At 43.7% G+C, this 12,868-nt stretch overlaps 1 protein-coding gene across 2 annotated transcripts in view; it reads left to right on the top strand.

Moving 5' to 3' along the window:
• Nucleotides 1-12,868, top strand: part of LOC121293614 (dynein heavy chain 9, axonemal-like) — a 530,687-nt gene that overhangs the window by 192,319 nt on the left and 325,500 nt on the right. For both annotated transcript variants that reach the window (XM_041216734.1, XM_041216733.1), the window contains exons 39-41: nucleotides 5,228-5,393; nucleotides 6,907-7,009; nucleotides 12,187-12,426. In XM_041216734.1, coding sequence (XP_041072668.1) covers nucleotides 5,228-5,393; nucleotides 6,907-7,009; nucleotides 12,187-12,426 — 509 coding nt within the window. The remainder of the gene's footprint in view (nucleotides 1-5,227; nucleotides 5,394-6,906; nucleotides 7,010-12,186; nucleotides 12,427-12,868) is intronic.

Genomic DNA, 12,868 nt, shown 5'->3' with positions numbered 1-12,868 from the left:
GGAGAGGGGAGTCCAACTGGCTGCTCTTGCTGTTTTTGTTTATGTACTGAGGCATTTTGGTCCCGACAAGAAATCAGTATTGATCTTAGTGCCAGAAATAATGGGAGTGAGTACAGATACAGCAGATTGCAGAGCTGCCTGTCAGTCAGTGATCCCTCTCCTGAGCACAGCTTCAGCTATTCTTCCAGCGTTAGCTCTTTTATAGTATCACACATCCTCCCTGCAGTTTCCTTATCACACAATCCTCCCAAGTTATGAAACTTTTGATTGTCCCTTGAGTTTGCGTAACTGTGCCAAAATAAAGTAACAGAGTAAAATAAAATGAAATGGTGCAGAGAATGCCAGAGAGCCCATAAAAAGATTGAAATACAATATCAGGCCCTGCAAATTATTTAAGAAAGGAACAAAATTATATAAAGCCACAAAGTATGAAATAGGGACACAGAAATAAAGAATTAGTCAATGGGGAAAATAAAATGAAAATATTAAATGACGTGGTAAGAAATTTGAGTATACCATCTATAAGGGACTAGTGTTTATTGAGTTTTCATCAATGGAAGCAGTGTTATTTTTCACTCTCAGTGAGTGGACATATAAAACCACAGTCCTCACCCCCAACCATGAAATCATTTCTTAGAATACTTCCTACTCTAACAGGTTTCCTAACACAACTAATTTATGTTTCATCAAATACTCTTTGCAAGATAATTTTAAGGTTTATGAAATTCTAAACTTATGCAGTCTTTTTTTTATTAAGCATATCATTTGCTCCTTATGTATGTTGATAAAAATAGTCAGCACCTCTTTAGCCCATAGCAAAAACTTGGCATCTGTACATTATGTTGACAAAAGCAGGTTCCTTAACAATTCGTTTGTCAGCCAGACTGTAGTGCAGCTGCTTGACTTACCCTGGTCTCCCCTCCAAGCCCCCAGGAATGGAGGGAAACTCGTTGGAGGGATTCACACTCACAGTCCATTAAACCATTGCTGGATCTTAGATGAAGACAGGATCAGGCCTGGCTGTGATGCCTGTTATGTTGGAAGATTTTTTTTTAAATTCATTCATGGGATGTGGACATTGCTGGATAGGCCAGCATTCATTTCCCATCTCTAATTGCCCTTTAGAAGGTGGTGGTGAGCTACTTTCTTGAAGTGCTGCAGTCCATGTGGTGCGGGTACACTCACATTGCTGTTAGGGAGTGAGTTCCAGGATTTTGACCCATGGACGGTGAAGGAACGGTGATATACTTCCAAGTCAGGATGGTGAGTGACTTGGAGAGGAACTTCCAGGTGGTGGTGTCCCCATGTATCTGCTGCCCTTGTCCCTCTAGATGGTAGTGGTTGTGGGTTTGGAAGGTGCTGTCGAAGGAGCCTTGGTGAGTTGGTGCAGTGCATCTTGTAGATGGTACACACTGCTGCCATTGTGCGTTGGTGGTGGAGGGAGTGAATGTTTGTGGATGGGGTGCCAGTCAAGTGGGCTGCTTTGTCCTGCTGTGAGTCATAACCAGATATAGTTACCAAAGAGCTACCAAAGCAGGATATGGGAGGGAAAATGGTCTCTGGTTGAAGAGACACACCCTGTAGCCATCTAATGAACATGGGAGATTTGTCTTGATGTGACCAGGACGGAAGAAGAATTGTTGGAGCAGGCTTTACTGCTGCTGGTGGACCTGGAAACTCTCTGAAAGCTGAGGAAAGCACCTTTAGACAGTCACTTGAAATTATTATTCGGCAAAAACAGGGAAACATCGGAAGCTGGGAGCGATTGTGGACTGATTCCCTTAAGGACAGTCATTCCGTGGATAGTGCGGCGAACGTATAACCGAGGCTTGGGGTTAGTGGTCATGTTAGGGTTAACTTTTCTGTAGTTTTAAGTATAGGTTGCTCACAAAATAATGTTTAGTCAGTATTGCTTTTAGTTTGTTTGTTCCAACAAAACTGAAAGCTTGGAATTTTGGCATGCATTTCCTTTAAATAGGTCACTGCAAATCTATTTTTAAAAAAGTTACCTTTAAGAAAAGACAGGTTATCTTAACTTAAAGTTATAGGGATCATAACAATAGAACATGTTGGCAGCAGCATTGTAAGAAAAATGCAGAGAAGATCTCCCTGCCCACAGCAACTAGAACAACAGAAAAAATGGAACTTGGATTTGTATTATGATCTTTATTTCCTCTCTCTGTTAGAGAGCACCTGACCTTTGCTGTTCACCACCCTAAAAGTCACAGCTGTAAACAGCATCTGAATACGTGGGCTATCAGTTGCAACCCTGTTTTCCAACCACTAAATGACATTGTGCCTCCCTGTGCTGATCCCTGTCAAAATTGAAATGTTAACTCCCACTGACTTCAGCTCAAACAGAATTTCTGATTTCTCCCGTACTAAAAAGGGACCAAGAAAGGAGCTCAAATTTACAATTATTCCATTCTTCTGCTCTGCTTCTGCTTTGTTTGTGCTGGCATCGCAAACTAATATTCATATCCTGCCAACATTTATATGGGTAGCACTAGCTAAACCAGGCATGAGCACTGAGATGGTCATCCTGATAAAGAAAACTTTTAAACGGAAATAATCTAAAGATGGGTCTTGAAGATTTCCAGCAATGGGGCTGTGACTATTTCCTTTGGCACCTTGTTCCATTTTGGCATTGACCTCAGGAAGAAAGATTATTGATACATTGTCATGGAATCAAATGGTGTTTGTATTTTGTGTGGATGGGCTACCTCGTATTTTGTCATTGCTGGAGGGCACCAGGTTCTTGTTTCTGTTAGTTCCCATCAGTCCATTCCATATTTTATAGACCATGGTCAGTTGTCCTGAAATTCAGCTCCAATGTTTGTGGAACCTCCAGGGAAGTAGAGCAAAGGCCTGAAAAGGCACTTTCATATCAATTTCACAGGTGGTTCTGTTGAACTCCTACAGGTGGGAGAATGGCAGGAACCTCCCTCTCTATCCCCGAGGTTCTGTGCCAATATATGTGTACCTTTTCCTTTACGCTATTTGTGTCTTGTTTATTTATCCCTTCATATGATGTGGGCTTCGCTGGCTGGGCCAGCATTTATTGCCCATCCCTATTTGCACTTGAGAAGGTGGTGATGAGCTGCCTTCTTAAACCGCGGCAGGCCATGTGGTGTAGTCACACCTACAGTGCTGTTAGGGAGGGAGTTCCAGGATTCTGACCCAGCGACAGTGCATAATATATATTGTTACAAGTGCATAATTTCAAGATTATTATGTTTTAGGATTGTAACTGTTGGTTCTTAAGATATTATTCAGGTTCGGGAGAGTGTGATTTTGAATGTGGAATAGATCAAAGAATTGAGCTTGGTCAAGAGAGCTGGCAGACAGGCTTGAGATAATTACAAATCAAATGGAAGCCCATGTTATGATAGTGAAGCCATGGTGTGCAGTGTTAAAAGTTTAATGATGAGAGAATCTTTAACTATCTCTTGAGGAGGTGATCGGCCTGTGTGGGCTCGGGAGAGGGTTTAAATTATTCATGTAATTTCCCCAGGTCAAAAAAAGGTTTGATGGCAACTTGTAAACAAGGGAAAGTTTTAAAGTATCCATTTACTTTCCAGATCAAAGGAAAAGTTTAAAGTTCCTATCATTTATGCATTTCTATCTGGGGACAGACCATGTGTGTCATGTTGACATGGAGATGGGTTCGGAAGATTCCTTTGTTTTAATATATCTTGGCAGTTTTCAGTACGTGGAGCAGCCTGTGAGAAGGCTGTCTGGTCTGCCCAAAGCCAGGACCAGGAGTATGGAGAGGCCATCAGGAACCAGCAGTGTTTCTCATTTGGAGTCACTGTGCAGGAATTGTGTGTGGAGCCCATGCTTGGAATGAAGTCCAAACTCATGAGAACATAAACACTGTTAGATCTGCCTGGTGAAGCTAGTGGAAGAGATTGGCAATGGAATCCTCAGAGTGTGAGAGTCTTGGAAGTCGAAGTGCCAGACTGGGAAGTGGAGGAGAGTCGGAGTGAATTCCTGGGAGCTGCGACACACATTGCTTTGGTTCCAGGAGAATAGAATGACCGCTCATGAAACTGTAATGTGACAATGGATTCTCGGTTGAAATTAAAAGCAGGAGGGGCGAGTTCTGTTTGGTATTTTAGTGCAAAGTAAAAGTGCTTATGAAATATAGGGCAGGATTTTTGGGTTGTCGGATGAGTGCAGCAGATGGGCCCGGGAGCAGCCGAGAAACGGTCCACCACCTGCGATCGGCCCCTGCCTGTGATACCACACTGACTGGCAAATTAACAGCCAGCTAGCATGAAAGGTGTACTGAGAAGCTCAGCGCTGCTGGGACGGGGTTGGGAGGATTGTGAGTGCAAAAGTCTGCGCATGCACGGCAGAGTGCACACTGAAAGTTCCCTGAAGGCAGGGAGCTGAAGAATATTAAAATCAAAAATAAAGATCCTGAAAATGTGCAAAACATGTCCCCACATAGGACTCGCTCACAGGAACACAAACGTTATAAAAACGATCTCAAAATTTTTAAAAAATTAACGTTGGAAACCTCATCCTGCCCACGGATGAGGTTTCCTAAAAAAAAAACCAAAGGTCGCCGGCTGATTTGCCCGCCCAGCTGCCAACCGTAAGGCTAGACGGGCAGCGAAAAATAAGTTTAAATTAATTGTGATTAGTGGCCTTAATAGGCCTCTTAATTGTCGGCTGCTGACTCTTGCGCGTACCCGTTGATCGAAATATCGCGTGACTGCATGATGGGAAGCTCGCCCGACGTCATCACGCGCTATTTTACTCCCGATCGGGTCGGGTGCCCGCCCATCGCCCATGGGACGTAAAATCCTGCCCATAGCGTAAGGTTAATAGCACCAACCTTGTTCTTCGGCAGCAGGAGTTTATGTTTAATACGTAAATTCGTGTTGCAGAGGCTTTTCAGTTAATAACTGGGAGCTCGAATTCCTTTAAACCGTGTTCGGCGTCTGCCAAGATTGTAACAGTGCTGTTTTTATTCTTTATTATTTAAGGAACAGAGAAACAGATTTGAAAGAGCCTGAACCAAGATGATTGAGGCCAGGGATCAGACTGTTCTCACCTCTCTTTACAGAATTGTTATTTTGCCTCACCTGGAGTGTAGTGCTAACCCTATTTTTGCAGAGTGCTCTCTTGATAGCTCAGCTGAATGATTGGATCTTTGTTCTCCTGATTTCAAAGCTCATGGATTTCTATGGTGACACTTGTTGTTCATCTTTTACAGCCATACTGGAAAAGCCCCTTGAGAAGAAAGCTGGCAGGAATTATGGACCGCCTGGCACCAAGAGACTGATATACTTTATTGATGACATGAACATGCCTGAAGTCGACACGTATGGCACTGTTCAGCCACATACCCTCATCAGGCAACATCTGGATTACAATCACTGGTAAGCGCTCCTCAGATAGTAAAGAGAATGTTCTCCTTAATGTACAATGCCTCTGCAAAGCATCAAAGATGAGTGAATAGGGCATAAATTTGATTCCGGGTGGTATCATGAAAAGAGCAGTGGTGAATTAGTAGCCTGTGCTCTCTGCTTGATTTTCAATCGAAACACAAACAGGCTGTTACCTGTGGTGCATTACTGCCCAAACCGAAATTTATAGTCCAATATTTTTCATGTTTTTTGAGGTGAGAATTGCCAGAGAATTATCTTAAATGACATTTTTCTTTTTTAATATATTTAGCACCATAGTGACAGATGGGGTTTGCTGTATTCATTATATGCCCCAGAGCCCATTTGTGTTCTTTCCTTTCTCAACTTGTAGATTTTGGCAGAATTGCTTCTCCTGAGTGGGTCTCGCAAGTATTGGCTTGGCTTTTTTTTTATCAACATTCCTGTCACAGCCAGAATGTTGACTGGAGCCTTGCTTCATGACTTGAGCAAATATTCTAGATCGACATTTTGGTGCAATGTTGAAGGAGTGCTGCGTTGTTGAGGATGCAATCTCTTGGGCAAAATGTTACAGCGAGGCTCCATTTGCCTGTTCAGAAGGAAGTAAAAATATCCCATAGTACAAATTTGAAGCAGAGCAGGATGTTTACTACCTAACAACCACGAATGCAATTCAAAAAATGTAATCCATTGGTTTCGAAATGGCTCAGACTGCAGGATGGGTTAAGCTGCTCTGTTGATGTAAGTTTCAAAAAATCGTGTTTCATTTCAAAAAATTGTTGCTGGATCCACAGGTTAAGGAGCTAAGCTATGAAATGAACACTTTCAGGTTTTATTTGAAGTTCACCACTGCATATTAAATACAGTGACTGCCAGAGCAAGGTCACTTCTCAGTGAGCATTTAGCCTTGCGGGCGCATGGAGAAATCAGTGAGTTCGTGGAATGGGAGGAAAGTGCATGGTTACTGTCAGTATCAGGTACCCTCAGGATAAGCTGTTTTATACCAAGTGTGAGAGGGACTGAAGCAAAGCACCCCCATCCACATAAACCTCCCCGACCTCGTCCTTGCCACCTCCAGGGTCCGTGTTAGCCTCTGTGTCCCCGCTAACCACCCTTGCCGCCCCTTCTGCAGGTAACGATGCACCCTCATCCTCACACTCTACTGGCTCCGTCTGCCCCCTCTCACGCTCACCCATTCCCTCCTATGACGCCCACCCTGCGTTCACTCCCCAGGAGGCAATCATTGACTCCGCAGACCCCTCCCTTGCACGTTCACCTAGACATTCCAACATCTGCCCCTCCCTTACTCCTTCCTGAAATAAAAGTACAAAATATGATCATGATATATAATATAGAGAGCACAATCTTTGGAACATCCGGAGCTTGTGAAAGTCACTATATAAATGCAAGTTCTTTCCTTTTCTGTATGTCATTTTGTTCAGTTTATGGTGACACATTTAGTCAAGCCTGTCAGTATTAGCAATTAAAAAACAAAATCTTTTACCAGGTATGACCGAACTAAGCTATCACTCAAAGAGATTCATAATGTGCAGTATGTGTCCTGTATGAATCCCACAGCTGGCAGTTTCACCATAAACCCTCGCCTGCAGGTACGTTGAAGGTTTTCATCTCTACCTTTGTTTACTGACACTAGACACCCTTGACTTGGCACCAGATTTAAATTGCTGTTGGTAAAGGGGAACCTCAGGCCACAGGGTCTGCTCAATATTTGCGGGCAGTTCTCTCTGAGGTGGCCGGTGAGTGCTGTTGCTACACTGCTGACTGCAACATCCAGCTGAATGATTCAGGGCACCCTATAGATTATGGCACCCTAAGCCCAAGATAGGAGGGAAAATATCAACCGGACAACGTTTGGACATTTCCTTCTTGTTAACATCTGATTTAGGAGGGATGTGGGGGTGGCCATGGACACACCTCGGGCATCTGGCTTGGGAAGAGCTAAAGAGTTGTCGATAATCAAGTATACGCCAATAAAAATTCTAAACAACCTCGTAAACATAACACTCTCAATTTGCTGCCGAAGTGACGCTTTTCAGCAGCTTGTTTAGATGACCACAGTATCCATTAGGGCAGAGTTGCTGCTGCCAGATTTAGAATAATCCAGATAATCAGTCGAGCTCAAAATGTGGCTCATTTACGCTTGATGGAAGTAGCACACATTTATAGGCAGACAAAAGGAACGTGTTCAAGCCATACGCCTTTTTTAATTATCCAGGAGCTTGGGGAGCCTATGCCTCAACCAGTCAGAGTCAACTTGCCAACCAATCAGCATCCTTTTCCCGTGTAGTATAAATTGTTGTGATCGTTTTGAAACTTGGCATTCCTGTGTTTGTCCTGATGAGTGCAAGATGATAGGCTTTGGCAACATGTCTCTCTTTTCAGCAATTTTTAAGATTTACAGTAAGTAAATCGCTGACTGACAGAGATCTATAATGTTATAATCAAGTCCTATATCTTAAAGATGGGCACAGAATTGATGTTTGCACTTGCTGAATGCAGCAATCAATCGTACAACCGCGCCCACAAGTCAAGACGGTGTCAGCTCTCCACAGACGATAATCATTGCTATTGCATCTCTCTCATCCTCCCTTTTTGAAGAATTAGCCTGATATCTGGATTCCACTGTAAAAGCCGTACACATCACAGCAGGAATTACGGTGAGACACTGTGGAGCGACATCGAGAGGAACATTTAGATTTTCATGGCAGAGCAAGGAGTAGTGGAGTAGGGGGGGATTGCTCTTTGACACTTAGGGGGTAGTCCTTATACCACATGCTTGCAAACTAAAACAATGGAAGATGCTGCATCATGTCCATTGCTACAGGGCCAGATTGTCACAGCTTGGTTGCCAGGCAAGCTGACAGTGAACTAAATGTAAGAACTCAAGGTTTCGAGGCAGTATTCACCTGCGTAATGTAATTGGGGGGGGGCTCTAAAGGGAAGGAGAGCTGTAATGGCGGGTCTCTGTGATGGTGGAAAATTGACATTTAAAAAAAAAGAAAAATATGGCTAAATGTTCTACCTGTTAACAGTCAGTGGATGAAAAGACTACGGCTATGATTTCCCCCAAAAATCAACATGTTCTGAAATCCGGCACGGACTCAGCTCCGAGCTTGCTGGACTTTAGATACTCCACCTGTATATTTTTTGTATTTTTCCAGAGACAAACCTTCGAATACACTGAGTGCATGGATTAAAGTTTTCAGCTCGGTGGGCGGGCGCACACCCGACCCCACCCCACCCAAGCCAAGCTGACCCCACCCGACCCCACCCGACCCGATCCGACCCGACTCCACCCCACCCGACCCGACCCCACCCAACCCCACCCCACCCCACCCGACCCGACCCGCCCCGCCCCGACCCGACCCGACCGGAGCCAGCATAAAATGACGCATGATGACGTCGGGCACTGGCGCGATATTTTGGTCGGTGGGGTCACGCCCGAGTCACCAGTGGTGCCTGCCGTCAACTAAAAGGCGGGATGAGGTTTCCAAAAGCAAATAAAAATCAAATAAAAACTTTATTTTCTCATTAATTACATGTCCCTGCTCTTGTGACAGAGAGACATGAATGGAAATGTTTTATAACATTTAGAAAATCCTTATTGTTCTTGTTGCAATCTGTTCATCTCCCTGAAGCAGCTCTGTGCCTCAGGGAGATTTTGAAAATGGCACTCGTGCACATGCACAAGATTCGCGCTCCCCCCACTCGCACTCGCCCCCCACCCCCCCCACCCACCTCGCTCCAGCATGAAATCGCCTTCCGGACCCGATCATGAGCGACAGTCAGCTTCCCGACCCCCACCCCCTGTTGAACCCACCCGACATGGGTGAAATTCTGCTCCATGGGTTCATGAATTGTGCCGCACACGTCACTCATTTAAGAGACTGCTCTTCGCCACAGCGGCAATGGTCACTTCTTCAGACCAGCTCCTAGATTCCCTTTTTTTTAATGGAGTTCAGAAATGCCAGCCAAGGCTATAGGGTGGGCCCCATGAAGAATGAAAGGAGTGAAAGGGAAGATAAGGTAAAGTCAAGTAGTGAAGCCAGCTTGTTTTTTAATTGAGATGAAAAATAGCAAACTGAAGGGGGCAGCAAGTTGTGAGGTGCTGGACTAGAAAGACTTTTAGTTTCAAACTGTTGGATGGACCATAGTTAATTTGGCAGTACCACCCAAAACTCAGGAGTCTCTACCTAACAGTATTGTATGAGCACCTTCACCGTACAGTCTGCAAGAAGTAGGTCCATCACCATCGTTCCAAGGAGAACAAGGGATGAACAATAAATGCCGGCCTTGCCAGTGACACCCACATCCCAAGAATGGATTGAAAGAAAATAGTGAGGATGTAACAAGAGACAACAACCTAAACAGCAGGTTAGAGGGGAAAGGAGGAAAGCTAAGGAAATGGTGACTGAGGAAAAATGCAATGGCCAAAACAATTTGGGATGATAATGCTTACAAATGAGCTTTGGAGCGTTGGACTCCTGATATAAACGTTAAACATGTCAAGGCCCCATCTGATATATTATTTGCCCTCCATAAGGATATGAATTTATGACTTACTGATGACTTCATCAATTTTTATGAATACCAATTTTCTAATAAAGCAGCCCTTCTTCCCTTTGAATCAGATATTACTTGGTCAGGCCTCCCTAGTTTACATGTACTACACTGCACAAGCCTCTGATGTTATCTGTTATTTATCAGTGACACTGATTCTGCAGGAGGAAAACACAGAGGTAGTAATTAGGGTCTATGGTTTATCCGGTTGAAACAAATCAAATTCCATTTTTCTTACATAGTATTTTCCCAGATTCTTACCATTGTTATGGGGATCACATTTCTGGTTTTACTGGCACTCTCAAAGTGAATGGTTATCTTTCTTTCCAAATAAGCACACCACTGACTGGCAAAAACAAGGGTTCCATCAATGTACGGCTTAAGTGAAGTCTGCATTACTTATGTAAATGAAAGCTATGTCACGAATGGTTTAAACAAAGGTTAAATCGTGTTTGACATTTGTCACTGCTAATGTGATGAGCACTTAGAAATATCCATTTATTGAGTAGTGACATCGAAAACAATTTTAGGTTGCTCACTGCGAGATCTCTGGGCTAATTTGTTAATATCTGTCAACAGGCAGATAATAGTGACTACACATTTGCACTGGGAACAGTGATCCATATAGTTTGAAAGAAAACCTTACCCAAGGCCTGTTCCTAAGGAGGCATTGAAATCCAAAACTAGCAGAGATCTAATGAACCTACTTTGGCAATTTGCTCACATTACATCCAATAGAAATCCCAACCCAAAAGTCCTGTTCAGATCACAGCCTTGATAAGGTTATCAGTGAAGCAGCAGAGCAAGAGATTTCACTTTTTGAAGATTGTTACTTTCCTTTATTTAGGATTTACAGTCATAAATATTTTGTGTTAATCATCATATATATGTTTCCTAATGCTCAATTTAAAATCTTGCTGATTACCTGAGGGAATTTTCCTCCCCTGCAAGGAGGCTCAGACTTTGAGAACCAGTGACAGTGAGGGAAAAAGGAACATATTTTAATTTGGCAGCAACACAGTTACTGATGGGACCAGAGAGCAGCAAATGCAACAGCTTTTTACCTTGTGCTATTCAACTTGCTTATTCCCAGACACCCCTGCCTGGTGAATTACATTCTGTAGGTCCATCCGCCATAGATGTTTAAAGCATCTAACACCAAGAATATTTCTCTTGAGGTTTTAAAATAATTTTATAATAATTCTTCTGCTTATCAACGTGGGTCATGCTTGTGCCCGTGCTGACGAATGGAATAATTCGGCTTTGAGGAGCTTGGTATAAGATCAAAGCTGCTCCAGGTGAGATATATCCAAATGCCCCATAAAGTGTTGCAGCTCCAACCTCGGGACACTATCCTGTGCTGCACTAGCATGAGCTCTATTTTTCTCTCTTTTTTTCTCACCATCCCATAAGCTCTCTCAGTGAGACAGGTTTGTGCTATCACTCCACGTAGACTCAGAACTGCCTTGAGACTGCATTTGGGAACCTCAACATCCATGGTCCTGGAACGTCATTTGGCTTGGTGTCACTGCAAAGCAACTGATTGGAGCAGAGTAAAGATTAGCTTTATCACCAATTAAATGGGCAAAAACATTGACTGGAAGAAGGAAATCAGTAATTAGTTTGTCACCTCCCAGGGAATCCTCAGTGTTCAGGAACAGTTTCATTGATACTGCAATAGTCATGGCTAAGTTCAGTTGTTGCTATCACATTACATCAACACTTTTCATAAATACTTCACTCTTTAATATGCTTATTTTCTGAAAATGAAATGATTTCTGCAGATTAAATGAGGATAGATTTTTATCTTGCTTTGCCTGATTAGCAGCGCAAAAATGCAAATTTCCAATTTTATCACTGACTGAGGCTTGCTTTAATTTCATATTTGATGGCCGCCCTTACATTAGTTCCCAGAAATGGCCTCTTGAGTATCAGCAGCCTGTCGAGACATCCCTCGGTTTCACTAATTACAACATCTTGTCCACAATAAAAAAAAAAGCTCACATAAAATGCAACCTGGGGTAATAAAGCATCAGTCAGCCATTGATTTAAATTCCACTTATTTATGCAAAGTGCTTTTGAAGATGCCTTTTCTGTCCACTGTTCTAAAATGTTCCACACAAATTGCAATCTGAAAGTGCAGATGCCTGTTCTGTAAAAGCGTCCACGTCCAGCACCACTAAATGGTTTTTATTTCCCAACGCAGCGTCACTTCTGTGTGTTTGCTCTGTCGTTTCCTGGCGTGGATGCCCTTGCAACCATCTACGGTACCATTCTGGCTCAGCATCTCAAGCTTGGCAACTTTGCAGGGGCATTGCAGAAATCCACGCAGCAGCTGATCAGCCTGGCACTGGCCCTGCATCATAAAGTGGCTTCCACATTTCTGCCAACGGCCATCAAATTCCATTACATCTTCAATCTGCGGGACCTGTCCAACATCTTTCAGGTGGGTTCACTGGCATTTAACATGGAAAGCAATGCTCTCTATTCTAAATCTAATATTTTGTTAAGCCGCCAAAGAGTCAGTTTCTAACTGTTTCACGCAGCAGCGGGTGAATGATTGAAGATTGCACAGTGAAGCTCATAAACAACACCAGTGATGTTAATTTGGGGGGGGGGGGGGGTGCGGTCACGGGAAGAGGGGTGCAGGGGATTTTGCACCAAGTTCTTAGTGCCCCTCCCCCAATGTCGAGCCCCTCGATTAGGAGGGAAAACCTGGCCACAGCAGTTTTAGCTACCGTGCATGGCCCATGGTGACAGGCCCAGCTACAGCTTGGTTAATACTAGCGGTGGTAGACTGAGGCCCTTACGTGGTCATTAATTGGCCACTTAAGGGCCTCAATTGATGGCAGGGTGAGAAGGTCGGCCGTGGGCCTTCCCACCCAGAA

Source organism: Carcharodon carcharias, chromosome 22, assembly GCF_017639515.1.
Source record: "Carcharodon carcharias isolate sCarCar2 chromosome 22, sCarCar2.pri, whole genome shotgun sequence".
Taxonomy (NCBI): domain Eukaryota; kingdom Metazoa; phylum Chordata; class Chondrichthyes; order Lamniformes; family Lamnidae; genus Carcharodon; species Carcharodon carcharias.
The sequence above is the reverse complement of the archived record's forward strand: the minus strand, read 5'-3'. Positions and strand labels throughout refer to the sequence as shown.